The sequence below is a fragment of the Nothobranchius furzeri genome, chromosome 11 (genome assembly GCF_043380555.1).
Source record: "Nothobranchius furzeri strain GRZ-AD chromosome 11, NfurGRZ-RIMD1, whole genome shotgun sequence".
NCBI classification, from domain to species: Eukaryota; Metazoa; Chordata; class Actinopteri; order Cyprinodontiformes; family Nothobranchiidae; genus Nothobranchius; species Nothobranchius furzeri.
Genome location: NC_091751.1, coordinates 63,656,752 through 63,672,300, shown reverse-complemented (window position 1 = coordinate 63,672,300; position 15,549 = coordinate 63,656,752). Strand labels below are relative to the sequence as shown.

The 15,549-nt window shown below is 42.9% G+C and overlaps 1 protein-coding gene across 3 annotated transcripts in view; it reads right to left on the bottom strand.

Moving 5' to 3' along the window:
* Positions 1–293: 293 nt before the first annotated feature.
* The window catches only part of LOC107384264 (CTD small phosphatase-like protein), a 28,575-nt gene continuing 13,319 nt past the window's right edge, over positions 294–15,549 (bottom strand). Inside the window, exons 2-8 of one of the 3 annotated variants that reach the window (XM_015957415.3) lie at positions 5,991–6,142; positions 5,712–5,744; positions 3,874–3,975; positions 1,870–1,926; positions 1,493–1,585; positions 873–1,058; positions 294–781 (exon numbers count right to left, since the gene is read on the bottom strand). In XM_015957415.3, the coding sequence (XP_015812901.1) occupies positions 656–781; positions 873–1,058; positions 1,493–1,585; positions 1,870–1,926; positions 3,874–3,975; positions 5,712–5,744; positions 5,991–6,142 (749 nt within the window). In that variant the 3' untranslated portion in view covers positions 294–655. Of the gene's footprint in view, positions 782–872; positions 1,059–1,492; positions 1,586–1,869; positions 1,927–3,873; positions 3,976–5,469; positions 5,583–5,711; positions 5,745–5,990; positions 6,143–15,549 lie in introns of those variants that run through there. The other 2 variants (XM_015957416.3, XM_054730829.2) reach the window with 2 other exon arrangements.

The window sequence follows — 15,549 nt, the reverse complement described above, 5'->3', positions numbered from 1 at the left end:
CACGCCGAGATAGTGACTCAGCATTTTGATGATCAGAGTGACTCTTTTCAACAAGGATGCTTTTTGTGTTCATGTTGATGTGTAAATGTGTGAAAACAACTGATGCACTGTGAAAATATGTCATGTACAAAATAAGTCCTCATAAAAACAACATTCACAAAAGGCACTTCATTCAGTAAGAAAAAGAGTCTGCATCCTTTCTACCACCAGAACCTGCCTGCATAGCAACAACTGGAGGGCCAAATCCTTTCTGCGCTTTGTTCTGGTGGCACAAAAGTCTCAGGTGGAAAATGTTTTCTTTTTTTTTTTTCCTTTTGGTTTTAAAAATAGCACTTTTACCAATCAGTAAAACGTGAAATTTGAAAATAAAGACCAGAGTTCATTCCTCTTCATTTTTGTCCCCAGTGCTAAAAGCGAAGGACACCTTCTGGTGTTTTCTGTGCAACAAAGTGGTCCTGGGATAAGTAATGTTCTTGTTTGTGTGATGGCACTCAGAAGGCAGCCAGTCACCAGCAGACATGGTTACTTTCCACAGTGAGGCTCCGAGGCGTGTCTATGAGGTCATCAGCCCGAGTCTGGAGAAGTGGCTGCAGGAAGGGACAGAGGGGGACAAAGAGGAGGCTGGAGAGCACGGCCAGCGCCACAGACTGTCCTGCTACCTGCTTCTCAAGTTCTGTAGGACTCCGTAAACCTCGTCTTCTTTGCTGAGTCCCTCAAAGAAAGGCAGCAGTTCCAGCAGCTCTGTGTCATTTATGTCGTCAAACCAGGACTGAACTGGAACCTGAGAGTTCAGAGAGAGGAAGCGTTGGTCTGTCATTCCTATTTTAAGACACAATGGCAATGGGGGGGGGACACCAGCTTTGGAAACTTACAGCATTTTCTGGATGGAAAATATAAGAGGCCGGGGAATTATCAACAATAATAACATTGTTGAGCTCGCGCCCCAGCCGGCTCAGGTCTTTAACGTAATTCCCTCGGTGAAAAACACACGATTCTCTGAAAAGTCGTGCTCGAAAAACTCCCCACTGGTCCAACAGGTCTGCCACAGGGTCTGCATACTGTCCAAGAACACCAAAGACAGGACGTCACAGCACGCAGACAGGTGAGAAGCAGGCACACACAGCAGCAGAAACTAAAGCAGGAGTTTAGGAGGTCAGCTATGCAGGAAGACACAGAACAACATTAAGATCTAAATGCTAGGAGATCATTTTAACAGGAAGCAGAGCTTGTTGGTGACAGTTTGAGTCCAGGAAGATGTCTCAGGATGTTCTACCAAATGGCACAGCTGGTTCCTAACTCTGACTCGGCGTGATGAATTAAAACACGAGTCATGTCTATGTCATTAGACTTACCCATGAACTTTTGGTAAAGATTAAAAAAAAAAAAGAAGCAAATCAAAAGAACGTGAAAATCCACAATCCAGACTAGCTGAAGATGAGCAGATAAAGGTTTACGGGCCAGGTGTCACTGGCTACGGTCCACCGCTACTCACCTTGGCCAGGCTGGCTGTGAAGAGCACACATTCAAATAACTCTCCCATCTTCTTCAGAAACTCGTCCACGTGGGGTCTTTTCAGAACATACACCTGAAAAACACCACAGCTTTACTCCACCCACACGAGAGCAGCACCGCCGCGTTTCTAAAACAAATAAATAAAAATGACATCACCCAAATCCCTGATTCCCGCGTCACCCACTCCTCGCCCAGCAGCTGAAACCCAGCGCAAGTAATCATGAATAGGCCAACCCGAATGCACACAGCCTATCCTGGATTACTTGAATTGGATAACAGCCCATCTCTTCAGGATCTCCGCACAGGAAACACACGTTTACGTTAAAATATACATTTTTTGATGTTTTTGTACCATACCTGATGAACGGTACCATCGATCTCCACTGGTACAATGAAATCAGCATTACTGATAGGCTGTAGAGGGAAACAGACAGGGTCATTAAACTGCTGGGGTAATACTCTAACTGACCACCAGAGGGCCTCCTAACTGCATTAAAATCCCACTTACTGAGTTATTTCCTAAAGCCTAATGTAGTTTTGGAATCTTATTTAGCACTTTGGTCGACTTCAGTCGACATTCCCTCTTTATTGTAACCCAAGCAGTAACTAAGCAAGAAAATAAAATGCTAGTTTCTCTTTGGGCAATGATGAGCTGAACAAATACTACAAAAAATAAACAAGAGGGAAACAAAGTCAATTAACACAATGACTGTTTACTCATCTTGTTTTCTTTATAAAATAAAAAAGGGAGTGAACGTGTGATGGTGCGTTAGGAGCAACCAGAAGAAAAATAGACATGTTTAATCTTTGTTTACGAAACTGAAGACCATATTGAGAATTACAATTAGAATGTTGAAAAAAGTCTAACTGTTGAGAATAAAACCAGGTCGTATTTAACTCATTCACTGCCATTGACGACTAAAGTCGTCATTTTAGATCCAACCGTTGACTGCCGATGACGACTAAAGTCGTCATTTTAGATCCAACCGTTGACTGCCGATGACGACTAAAGTCGTCATTTTAGATCCAACCGTTGACTGCCGATGACGACTAAAGTCGTCATTTGCATTTTTTTACTGTTTGAGCATCGGAACGAGCCCCCGCGCTGAGAGAACAAACATCTCAGCCCTGAAGCCGATCTTCATCTGCATACGTCACAGATCACATGATCAGGAAGCAACACATCCATGTGTTTGGAGATCGTTTTGGGCCGTTCCTGTAAAAAAAGTGAGGCGCGAACCGGAAAAGCGTCTGCCGATCACAATTCGACAACGGATTACGAAAGAACGGATAACGCTCGAAACACGCGGCTTCTTCCTGATGTAAGAGGTGAGTCTCCGCTTTGTTTTGGCTGTTTTGGCATCGACATCATGCTAGCGCGCAACGTTCTGTGACTCTTAAAAAAACAGTAAAAACGGTGAGAAACGCTGGCAGCGAAGGCCGTTAGTGATCAGGAAACAGCTGGCGGTGAATGAGTTAAAGTCAACTAAAATTAGGTTCTAAATGAGTTAAGCTGTTATTTTGGAATAAAAAAATCTAACCGGCAGACACCGATTTATGCTTAACTCTTTCACCGCCACTGACGACAAAAGTCATCATTTTAAATCCAACAGTTCAATGCCGTTCATTTGCATGTTTTTACTGTGTGGGCGTCGGAACGAGCCCCCGCACCGTGAGAACAAACATCTCAGCTCTTAAAGCCGATCTTCATCCGCCACACGTCACGTGATCAGGAAGCAGAAAATCCATGTGTTAGGAGATCGTTTTGTAAAATAAAGTGAGGCACAAACCGGAAAAGCTTCTGCCGATCACAATTCGACAACGGATTATGAAAGAACAGAAAATGTTGGAAACGCGCAGATTCTTCCTGATGTAAGAGGCGAGTCTTCTCTTTATTTTGTTACTTTTGGTGTTGACATCCTCTTAAGAGTGCAACGTTCTGTGACTCTTAAAAACTGTGAAAACGCTGAAAAAGCAGGCAGTGAATGAGTTAAAAATGAGTTATCACACTAGAGTCAATAAGAACCACCATCCAAAGACTATTCAGGATAAGAAATAATTAATATAGTGTTGGAACAATTGAAACGAGTTCACACACCAACTAAATAAACTTGATTTTCTGCTTGATCGTGGACGGTGCTGCTATAAAAGCAGAGAAAAGCTGTTACGGGAGCTGGGCGGTCCAAACGTGGAGGCAGAAAGCAAAATAAATGATAATAACAATTAGGAGCATTCTGTACTACTGAGCATGTAGGGCACAAAACTACAAATAAAATAAGCTTTATTTGAGACATGCCTCCCGTCTTTTGCTAGCGTTTCCTAAATCAGTGAACCTCAATTTACATTTTAGTCTCTCCTTACCTTAAAGGAGCTATGCACGAGTGTTTCGTCCAAGTCAATCACAACACACTTTTTACCATGGTCAGATATTATCATGTCTGGGAGGAGGTATTTGGCTGGCGGCTGTGGAGAAGAGAAGAGACACACTGAGACAAAGGAGGACCGTTTGTTTGCATGAAGTAGGTTGTTAACGTTAGTAGCTGGAGGGCATTATTTTAAAGGAAATCAAGGTGACCGATCAGACTTTGTTCTCATCCAAACATTTGGCACAGCGCACCCCCGACTTGTGTGCTTCGTGTTTTAGGTAGCTTAACTCTCAGCTGAGGAACAGAGATCTGTGTGTGTGTGTGTGTGTGTGTGTGTGTGTGTGTGTGTGTGTGTGTGTGTGTGTGTGTGTGTGTGTGTGTGTGTGTGTGTGTGTGTGTGTGTGTGTGTGTGTGTGTGTGTGTGTGTGTGTGTGTGTGTGTGTGTGTGTGTGTGTGTGTGTGTGAGAACACTAACAGTAAGGTGTGATCAAGAACAAACTCAGCTCTGTGGGTTCGTTTCATTTGAGTTTCAGCTGATCAGTGGACACGCCCACTTCATCTTAGTGCAAATGAAAACAAGAGTAAACAAATATTTTCTCACGTTTCAGGTTCAGACGGTCAACGTTCCCTAAACTAGCTTAACAGTTTGTCGTTCGATTGGAATTGTCCCTCAGTTCTGACACAATCAAAAAGACTAGGACAAATTACACGCATGTCCATCATCACAGAGACTTTAGGAGACAGACGACTAAACTGACGTAGTCCTGAAGAGATGAAGCATACAGCATATTTATCAGACCAACAGGTCTGATAAACAAAATAAAGACTTTTGACACGTTGAATAAACTCATCTGTCTTTTTTTTTTTTTACTCAGCGAAGTTTGAGGGACTAAACAGGTTAAATAAAGTTACATTAAATCACTGAAGATACGTTTGATATCTGACCACCTTTTTCCATGTCTGTAGTAAAAAAACAAAAAGGAACACTCGGATCGTTCAGGTGGATTGTAGTTGGAAGGGTTGAATTATTATTATCTTACCTGTCATAGATAACCCTTACCACGGCTTCATTAGCCAAGTTTAAACCTAGGCCCTGCTGTAAATGTCTCATGATTATTATGGTGTTAATAAAACTAGTAATTCTGCTGCAGGTAACTATTGCAGAGTAAAGGTTTATAAGACATTTATAACAGGTTTATTATTGGCTGAACTGGTTCCTCTGTGGCCAGCTGTCCTTTAAACTGGCAGAGATTTTAACTAATCTGAACTTTTCCACTGGGAGCTTTGTCAAAAAGACGGAGTGATTCTTTTATAATCTCATTCTTACAGGCGGACGCCATGTTTAGCTTGCCAGCTGCGTTTGAACAGATTGGCGTTTTTAAGCTGATGAACCAAAGCTGATCGGTGGATAATTGAATGGGCTTGTTAATAAGGCCACAGGTAAGCAGATCCAAGTCTTTCTCCAAGTTAAAGAATCAATTATTTTGAACGGCGTTAATAATCAAAACCTAAAAACAACTCGGCGTCATTCAGCTGCATGGATTAGGAGCAGAAGCAAATGACTGACTTTCTGTTTTAGGGAGTTAAAACACACTTTACACAGTTTGCGTCACAGTGGCTTTTAAGCATCAAGCAACCAAGTGCCACTCATGCAGGTGAAGCACTTGGACACCAAGCCATGGGTGCTTGTACGTCTTCCATCCTCTGAAAATAAACAGCAGTAAAGAAAGCAGAGGCAAGGCTCAGATGAGCAAGTGAACCCACACAGGGAGGATGTGTCAAATCCTCCCACTCAGCCGCATGCATAGAAAAAGAAATAAACTCAATACATACACTAGGAACAGGGATGACCTCGACCTGGTCACACTACAACACAGAGAGAGAGAGAGAGAGAGAGAGAGTCACACAAACACACACACACACAAACAAAAACAGGGTGAGGGTTTGAATAAACACAAAAATAAAGAAACAAAAGGATCCCATAAATAAAAGACTCACATGGACAAATAAACTCTTTCCTAAAGATGAAATCAACTCATCAAGTGACACGTGTAGAGTCCAGTGCTGGACAGCTGGCATGTGTGTGTTTATTTTATCTGAGACGTGTGTTACCTTAGGAGGTGATCCGTTCTCCACAAAAGGTGGAGGTGGGGAGCTGGTGTTTGTGGCTGGCGGCTCCACATTGTAGTTGCGAAAGCAACATAAGAATGTGCTGAATATACTCCGACTCCTCTGCTTCTTCAGGCTGTTGTTTGACTGAGAGGCTGTCAAGACAACAAGAGTGGGTAGAAGAGTAAACAAGTGAATGTAGGTAGCAGTCGTAAAATAAAAATAGCCTTTCCTCTTTTATCTGCTGCTTGAGAGAAGAAACGCTTACATGCTAATCATCGAGCTAGCTCCCCGTGACAGGACCATGGTGTGATGACCAACATGAGTCCTCATTTTTATGACAAAAGCTTTGGATTTAAATCTCTCGGGAGAAAACAAGACTTGGTCAGGCCTGCAACTCAGTTAACTAATCACTGGAGCTATTTCAGGAGCCTGGTGGGAAAACTGTTAAAGGTGGAAACAAAACAAACATGTTTCACCATGGAGCACATTCAGAAACGAGGCACGAGAGGAGGAGACCCATGCAGCTGTTTTTGCAGTGCACAGGTAAATAAATGACTCCACTAAGCCCAGTTGGACTAAATAGTCATTACCCTTCTTATGACAGCAGGAGAAAGTGGTGGCTGGAGGTGCTGTTGCTGCTGGGCCAATGGTACAATTCCATCCAGTTACTGGGAGTTTGTTTGCATTGCTGGTTTTACATTAGTACTTGGTGCAGGCTACAGAGCTGCAGGTATGCTTCACCACTTTTAAACATGGCTCCTTACAAGCTGCAGTCAGACAAAATACTGAATTTGCCCCAACATGAATGTAAATATTATTTAAAATGTAGATCTGCTGGCAAAACATCCTATATTTGTAAATATAATGTCTGGCCAAAACCCATAGACAGAGCTCAGCCATTGGAAGGAATCTACAGTTGTCTGCACGCTATTGGACAACGCTAGGATCAATCAGAGCAAGCAATATGACGCATTCACCACTACGGAAGTTAGTAGGGATGCATCGAAAATTCGGCCACAAATTCTCGGCCGAAAATGACCCACAAGTGCCTTTTCGTTTTTTTTTGGGCCAAAACACCAAAATCACGAAACAACACGGCCGAAACAGACCACTTGATGAACCCAAGCCCCCACAATGCAGCTCAAAAATTGAAGCTATCCCGGAAGTGACAAAAATTGCAGTTCCACCCTCATCCACTGGGGGCTGGTGTCAGAAGCGAGCAAATCCTCATTGACTCCCATGTTAAAAATACCAATTTCACAGCAGAAATAAACATGTTTACAGCCTGGAACCAAAACATGTTTTTGGTTTAAATGATCTAGTTTACACTCATGACAACTCTGAGGGGGGTGAATTTTTTTTCTCACTCTTCTGTTTAAGTGTATTAAAAGCCTAAAATTCTGTATAATTAATGAGCATCAGACCCACGTGACCACAGAGCTAGCTCCGTGGAAATGCCTCAGTAGAGCCTCGGTCTGGCTTGGAAACTGCTCCGGGATTTTGAGTCTCTGTGTTTGTGTATTCTTGTTTTGATATTTTTAGTGCAATTGTTGGACAAAATGACTTGTTGTGGCATTAATTGCACTAATAGAGCATCCAAGGAGTCTCCACTTCATTTTTTTCGGTAAGTAAAATTATATTTATGTATTTTAGGTCACTGCCGAGCTGAGCTTAGATTGTAACATGTACTGTTTAACCATGAAATTTAAATGTAATTGGGTAAAACCCAGTGCATTTAACATAATGCTGCACTTTAGAAAATGGGTTGAAATATAACATGTTGGTGGAGCTGGGTTCCGACTATCGGCTTGAGGAGCTCTCGGGAGACCGATGTTTTCCACCCGTTCTCGCCTCCCCGCAGCTCGGTGCATCTCTGTCTGACCGCGGCTTCCGACTGCTGCGCGGGCTGTCGGCTTGTGGAGCTCTGGGATGGAAACCTTTCCACCCGGTTCTCCCCAGCGGCAGCTCTGCGCATCTCAGATCGCAGCGGCGCTTGTCTGCTGTGCGGCTGCCGGCTTGTGGAGCTCTGGGGTGGAAACGATAAATGAACAAATACTAAAGTATGCAGTGTTGATGTCGTCTGGCGTGTGACGTCTGCTCTGGGTTTAAAGCAAACAAAAACTAATGCATGAATTTCATTACAACATAACATTTTTATTGAATAAATATGAAGCTGCACCTGCTACTGTATTAGCAGCAAAACGACAAACTGCATGCATGCAGTTTCTCAGTGACTTTAAAACATCACCTCCACCATAAAACTTTTTCTGATGCTCCAAATACAGAAAAACATCCCTTACCAGGTTTTTTTTGAATAAATAAAAAATATCAGAAAATAAGTTTAAATGTTAAATAATAGTTAACATCACTTAAGTGCAACAGCAAATTCTCTCATTGCTACTGAGCATTTTCTCCACTTATGTGGTTATGATATAAGGCTGTTGCTGCAACTGGGAAGTGAACTGTGCTGGGCCAAACTAGGAGAATATTAAGATTTTCTGAGAGAAAGAGAAAAACAATTGTCTACCTTTCAGAAGAGGAACTGGCAGAAAACTACATGGAAAATATGTGAAAACGTTTGTTTTTATTCCCAAACTGAACAAGTTCACCTAGATCTTAAAAAGCAGCTCAGATGATGAAACTGCAACTATGATTCTGATAACAAGCTAACAAACTGAACTAGCTCCTCTTAAGATAACCGGCTAGCAGAGCTTCTGGCTGACAGTTTATGTGCAGCAGCAAATCAACTATCCTGATTAACAAGGTTATAAAAGCTCATAAATGAAAAATCACTTTGATGGGTGGGGGAACTTTTCCAGGCCCTCTTTAGCAGCTCAGGGTGGGACTGGGAGGAGAGTGCTGTAGCCTTTTAGCTGGAAGCTAACCGGAGCCTGGGGCTAACGTCACCACCCGGAGGAACACTAGCGACATGAAGGTGGGTTGGTTCACCGGCACGTGTCGGAGTCAGCCCGGTTATTATCAGCTGCTTAACGACGCCGAGCGGACTCACGTTCACATTTGAAAGCAGCGTTGATTCCAGAAACCTCAGCACAAAGTGCGTTCGTTGCTCTGAGCCAGCATGACGAACAAGGGAACGGCGCCGCTAACTCAGTTCGGGTGTTGCGTTCCACCCACCCTAAGGGTCTACGTAGGGGGCGGGAGTATTACGTGAACGGACCCATCTGATTGGCCGCATATCAGAAGGGCTACATTTGATTGGTCAAATAATACTTCCGCGTTAAAAACAGAGCTGGTTTACAAAAAGTTGATGTATGACACGGATGGAAATGTTTGAACCAAACATTTATCACAGTTTTTGACGTGCTTAGCGATGGGCCTATCGCACGTCCTGTTATCGCGATGACGATCATTTTTCGATATATTGTGCAGCCCCATTCCTCACTAATATATAATAATATTCACCCTCTGTATGCCCCGCTCGTCTTCTCTCCTCAGTCAGGAGCCTCCAATGGGGGGCAGTTTTCAAACTCTATAAACTCAGAAAATTTCAATAGAAACACCCAAAAGTGTTGCTCGTCTCCACTATCTTGTAAAGTAATAACTTCATGAGGGATTATATTAGCAGCTGTGGCTCTTGAAATGCAATATTGGGACTTTTGTGCTTAAAAGGTTAATTTTACAGTCTCAGTGGGCCTTTCAGTTATAAGCCTGTACATTTATAATTACTTTTGATTATAATTTATTATTTAATGTACATGATTGGTCATGTGAAACGTTTTATTTAGAGTTTTAATGCATTTTGTGCATTGTTATGTCAGTGCTACATAAATATTCTCATGGTTTTGTAACTGACTTATTGCAATGCCTTGATTTTAGTAAGGTTAGTACACATCATAGCCATAAATACTATGGTTCTAATTATTGACAATTTCTTTCGGTCTTGGTTTCCTCATTTTCGGTTTTGGCCAAGAATTTTCATTTTGGTGCATCTCTAGAAATTAGCAGGACAGTTTGCCATACAGAAGAAGCAAATACATCCTTTTCTAAATAAAGGACTTAATTACCACTATCTGCTCATGTCAGAAAAGCCCAAGTCTAAATCGTCCAAATTTGATGCCAAAGCTGTTTCTAAAGCCTGATTTATACTTATCCTGTCTAGGGATGGGTACCGAATTCGGTACTTTTTAAGGTACCGACCGAATTCCATAGTACCGACCGAGCACCGATTCACGTCATTTCAAACGGTGCCTCGTTTCGGTACCCGTCCATCATAACGAGAACTTGCCAAGACAGCTGCGCATGCGCAAGAGCGTTTTGTCGTCGCTTGCTGTGAACCAGTTGTAAACAGAGCAGCATGGTAGAAAGAACGCACGCTAAAGCTTGGGTCCACTTCACTAAATGTGATGGATAACTGGGTGATGATGAAACCAGCGACAACTATCTAAGTGAGACATCCTCATCTTAATCTGCTCCGGTAGGTAAATATAATTAGCTTGATATGTTAGCTTCCGTTTCGCTAATGGTGCGTTCGCTTTCTCCTCGGAACTCCGAATTTCCGACTAGAACAACATGAACGCGCTCTAAAGTTTGGCTTCACTTTACTTAATGTGACGGGTGAAGACGAAACCGGTGACGATCTAAGTGTGAGGCATCGTTTTAATCTGCTCCAGCAGCTAAATAAACTGTTTAAGATATCGTTAGCTTGATATGTTAGCTACCATTGCTACCATTGTTATCAGCTAATGGTGCGTTCACTTTCTCCCCGGAAATTCTAACTTCCCAGTAGGAAAAATCAAATTAAAAAAGACGGCAAAAGGAATGAAGATACACAGTAAATTTAGTTCACAGTAAAGATGTTTGCTTCAGTTTAATTATCAGCTTATAAAACTACAAGGACGATGTTAAAATACAAACAGTTGTATGTTATTTATCGTGATATTTATCAAATATTGTTATATATTGAGAAAAATATATATTTAATTATAAAAGAGAATTAAAATAATAAACACTCAAAAGTATCGAAAAATGGTACCGTTAAGTACCGGTATCGATTCGTAGGTACCGGTAATTAGTACCGGATCGATTCAAATGTCAAAGGTACCCATCCCTAATCCTGTCAGCTCGAGTGTGGAGTTGCAGAGAGACAATGACGGAGAGGTTTTCACTTCAGACTTCTCTGTTACAACTGGGGAGTATTGCAAAGCACTCCCTGCCAGGACAACAGAGGGCGTAGTACGTTTCTGATGTAACCTGCCACCATTACAGTCATGTATTCCAAGACAGTGCATTTATTATTATGTGAGAGACTTTTTAACATGGACAAATTTGTCCCTTATTCTCCTCCACCTCACCATGTGATCGGCACCACTGAACCCACGTTTCCCGTCATTTCCGCCCATGAAAAAAATGCTTGCTGTGTATCTTTGTACTCCTTCAGTGACGGATGAATAAACGTTCCCATTTTCAGACGTTTCAACCTGTTCCGTGTCTGCTGCTAAATATCTTATTGTTTGAGGGAGTAATGGCGGTGCAGTCGATGAATTTAAAGGAAGCGGCATCCTGACCAATCACAAGCTTGCAATCTCGGTCACTTTTGACAGATAGTTAAAAAGTTGGGCATGTCTTTGTCAACCTCTGTGAGCCTGTCTCCTTACCCACGTAGCAGCGCTGGGCAATATATCGGAAATTTATCGTTATGGAAATGTCTGCGTCTTATCGAGAACGTTTCCCATGTAAATACATTTTATAATAAAAAAATGAAAAGATAAGTGTAGGTTGGCAACATTCATGTCCCTTTCAGAAGCTGTACCACCTTGAGTCACGTAAAAATGGCCTTGTTCCGAGTTGAGCAGTGCCTCGCCTGGAAAAGAGACAAGAGCAGACGGACGCAGCAGGGGGAGTGGCTGAAAGCCGGCATTCAAGTTGGACAGATGTCTCTACATGTGTAGCTCATGGGTAACGATTGATGAAGATATCGCGTTAGAGGTAAATGGTAAATGGCCTGTATTTGATATAGCGCCTTCTAGAGTCCTGGAACCCCCCAAGGCACTTTACAACACAATCAGTCATTCACCCATTCACACACACATTCATACACTGGTGGGGATGAGCTACAATGTAGCCACAGCTGCCCTGGGGCGCACTGACAGAGGCGAGGCTGCCGAGCACTGGCGCCACCGGTCCCTCCGACCACCACCAGCAGGCAACGTGGGTTAAGTGTCTTGCCCAAGGACACACCGACAGCGACAGACTGAGCGGGACTCGAACCTGCAACCTTCCGATTACGGGGGCGAGCACTTAACTCCTGTGCCACCGTCGCCCTAGAGTTCACACTTGTTTAATTTTTTAATTTTAATTCTGGCGCCTGTTAGCAGCCGAAACACATCCTCACATGCTAGTGGATACCATGTATATGGAGACATGACTGTAATAATAAGTAAAGGTTATCAGCTGTAGTTTTAGTGTGCTTATAGGAAACGTGAAAAAAGAACACAAAACACATTTCTCTCCATGGCCTATATAGTTGTCATCATCAACATAATACAGAATACATACAACCAACTAACAATTTGCATTCTACCACCGGATGTTTGGATCAGAATGGGAACCAATCAGATCTTAGATCAGGTGAGAGCCAGGCGTTTCCCGTCATGCCCTACATTTTGCAGCCAGAGAGCAACTGCAGCGCCTTGCTCCAAAATCTGCGGCAGCCTTGATCTCACGAGGTTACCGTTGCCTACGTATGCATGATGTCAGAGCAAGTCGGTGTCAAGTCGGACACGAATCTAACCGGCAAGCACTGCGCGTAATACATGAGACAGCCCTTTCTAATGGGCAACTTTTGTTTCTGTGCATACCTGTAGTTATTGTCCACTCATCGTTATCGAGGTGAAATCCCCAATATATTGTGATATTGATTTTAGGCCATATCTCCCAGCCCCACCAAGCAGTATAAAGTTTACAAAGAGCTCTGTGACTGACTGGACCTAAAACTGTTCGAGTCAATGGTACATCTGCTGAGGCTTACATCTAGTGTGGCTAGACCGACCTGTAGAGTAAAGCCGGGCGGACACTGTGCGACTTTTCCACTCGTAGCACTCAGCTTCAGCTCAAACTGTACGACTTCCTCGCAGGGCAGATCTCACGAGTCATGCACTCACACTGTACGACCCAGTTCTCGGATGCGACCTGACTGCTCACACTGTACGTCTGGTAGCAACACGTCGGCCCTAAACATATGCTAAAAATAGCAGTTTTTACTCAACACGTCAGACTTTTGTTTTGTTTTGCCTGTTGTCCTTCGGGAGTGCTGCAGGAGGACACACAGGGATTTATGGGGGTTGGATGAGGAAAACGACATAAAGAAAGTAAATCTGTGTTTTGTGATTAGTTTAATTTGACGTGAACACGACAAACACGCTTTCTTGACAATCTTTGTGAGGAAAGAAAACGTGTAGAAATAAAAACGAACAGCGTGTGTTATTAGGGAAATAGCGAGCGAGCGGCGTTGATGCAGGATTGCGCATGCGCCGTGAGCGGTTCTGATACATTTTGGGTCGCAGCTGCTCGCAGCGCCGCTTCAACAGTGCGAACACGCCAGAAGTCCGTGCGACCTCACGACTGCTGATCGGTAGCTGGTCACGTGGTGTTAATCGCCTCTCGTAACCCCCTGTACACTACATGACGCTCGGCGCAAAACTCGCCCCGATCTCGTGGATTCTCGCACGAGTGGAAAATCGGCTCAAAAAAGTGAAAAAGTCGCACAGTGTACGCCCGGCTTAAAAATTTTTGCTACTGCTACGGTTGTCTAGATTTCTAGGCTAGATCTACTGTGTGTTTATTCAAACATCCAGTCGCAAACTTCCAAATCCTCCCAGAATGCATTGTGCAGGTAAAGATAAAACCTTTTAACAGAAGTTTTCCTGTGTCACTAACAACGAGTAGTAAAGGGACTAGAGCTTTTTATTGGGACTGGGTTGTTGACGGAGGGGGGCGACTAAAAACAGACCACGGATTCAAAGATAGCCATCAGATGGAGAGTACAACAGGTTGGTAATACAAATAAAAATTGGAGAACAAAACAAACTCTGATAAAATGGAAAACCTTGTTTGTCTGAAACAAAACAATATAATGTGTGTGTATTTATTTGATCCTGAAGTATAGATGTTTGTGGTTGGTAATTAACAGATCTGCGGGCGGAGGTGGGGCTGGAAACTAATGCTGTGGGACTGTGGGGCTGATTTTAAACATTAATCAAGTGCAGGGCTTTAATAGGGACAACAAATGAAAGCCAACAAGTGCTAATAGTCACAGTTCCTTTTAAGATGTAGAACAATCACCCATCCCGCGTTTATTCTAATGTCCCCATGTCATCACGGCGGCGTGAGCAACAAGATAAAATGGGCTTGGACGGTGTGGTTAAATAGCGTTAGCATTGATTTGGTCCACTAGCCCCAGCAAAACCACTGATCAGAAAATAACTTCACTGGCAACAGGGTGTCTTCATCACTCAAACGCCGTGACAGTTCAGAGCTTGCTCTACTCCAGTTGCAAATCGCTTCTCATTCCAGGACCACGAAGTCCGGTCTAAATCAGACACTGAGCTTTTATTATTAGTGACTCTTGGTTGCACAATCCTGCCTCCCCCGTTTTATTTAAGTGGCTCCACTCTCCAGTAAGGCAACATACCACCAAATAAGAATATATATAATTGTATATCTGCTAAGGTTTTCCTGCTGGCAGGTGAGCGACTGAAGCAAACTGAATCAGTGAAGAGGAAGGTTAGGCCACGAGAGGCCCTCGGACCCCCAGGGCTTACATTCCACTCCAACCATTATACCCCCGACCCACCAGAAGGCTTTAGCAACTAAAGGCCAGTGAGAAGTAAATAGCATTATGTCGGGGCTTTTGGCATCTTAATATTGTGACACTTTGCCCTTCTGACCACAAAGAGCCCAGGAAACACTGTCAGTCCAAAACAATTTTAAGAGAACACTGACTAATAGTTTTCCTCCACAATCGTAATAAAAACAGTTATTTATTATGATGTATAGGGTCCCCATTAAATATGTTTAGAGTAATTACTATATCATGTGATTAAAGTACTGATGAATGCAGCAGGAATCTGATGCTGACGATAAAATAACATGTCAGAGCTTTGAAAACACTCCAGTCTGTCATCTCCAGCCGCTGGCTCCCAGTAACGTTAATTGCAGCTTTTCAAGCAATCACACACACACACACACACACACACACACACACACACACACACACACACACACACACACACACACACACACACACACACACACACACACACACACACACACACACACACACAGTATTTAGATTATATCTTATCATTGGCTCAAGTTTCCTCACTCCAAGTTAAATACAAAACACATTCAGCAATAAGAAGAAACACTGAATCCTCTGGCTTTATTAAAACAACTAAAACACATGTTTTATTTTTATGAGTGATCGCAACAACCATCAAAAAGGAAAACAACTAAACCAAATCATAAAAGTAAAAGAGTCAAACTGACCACCAAACAAAAGCTAAAAATGAAACCAAACTTCTATCAGAAACAATGTTTC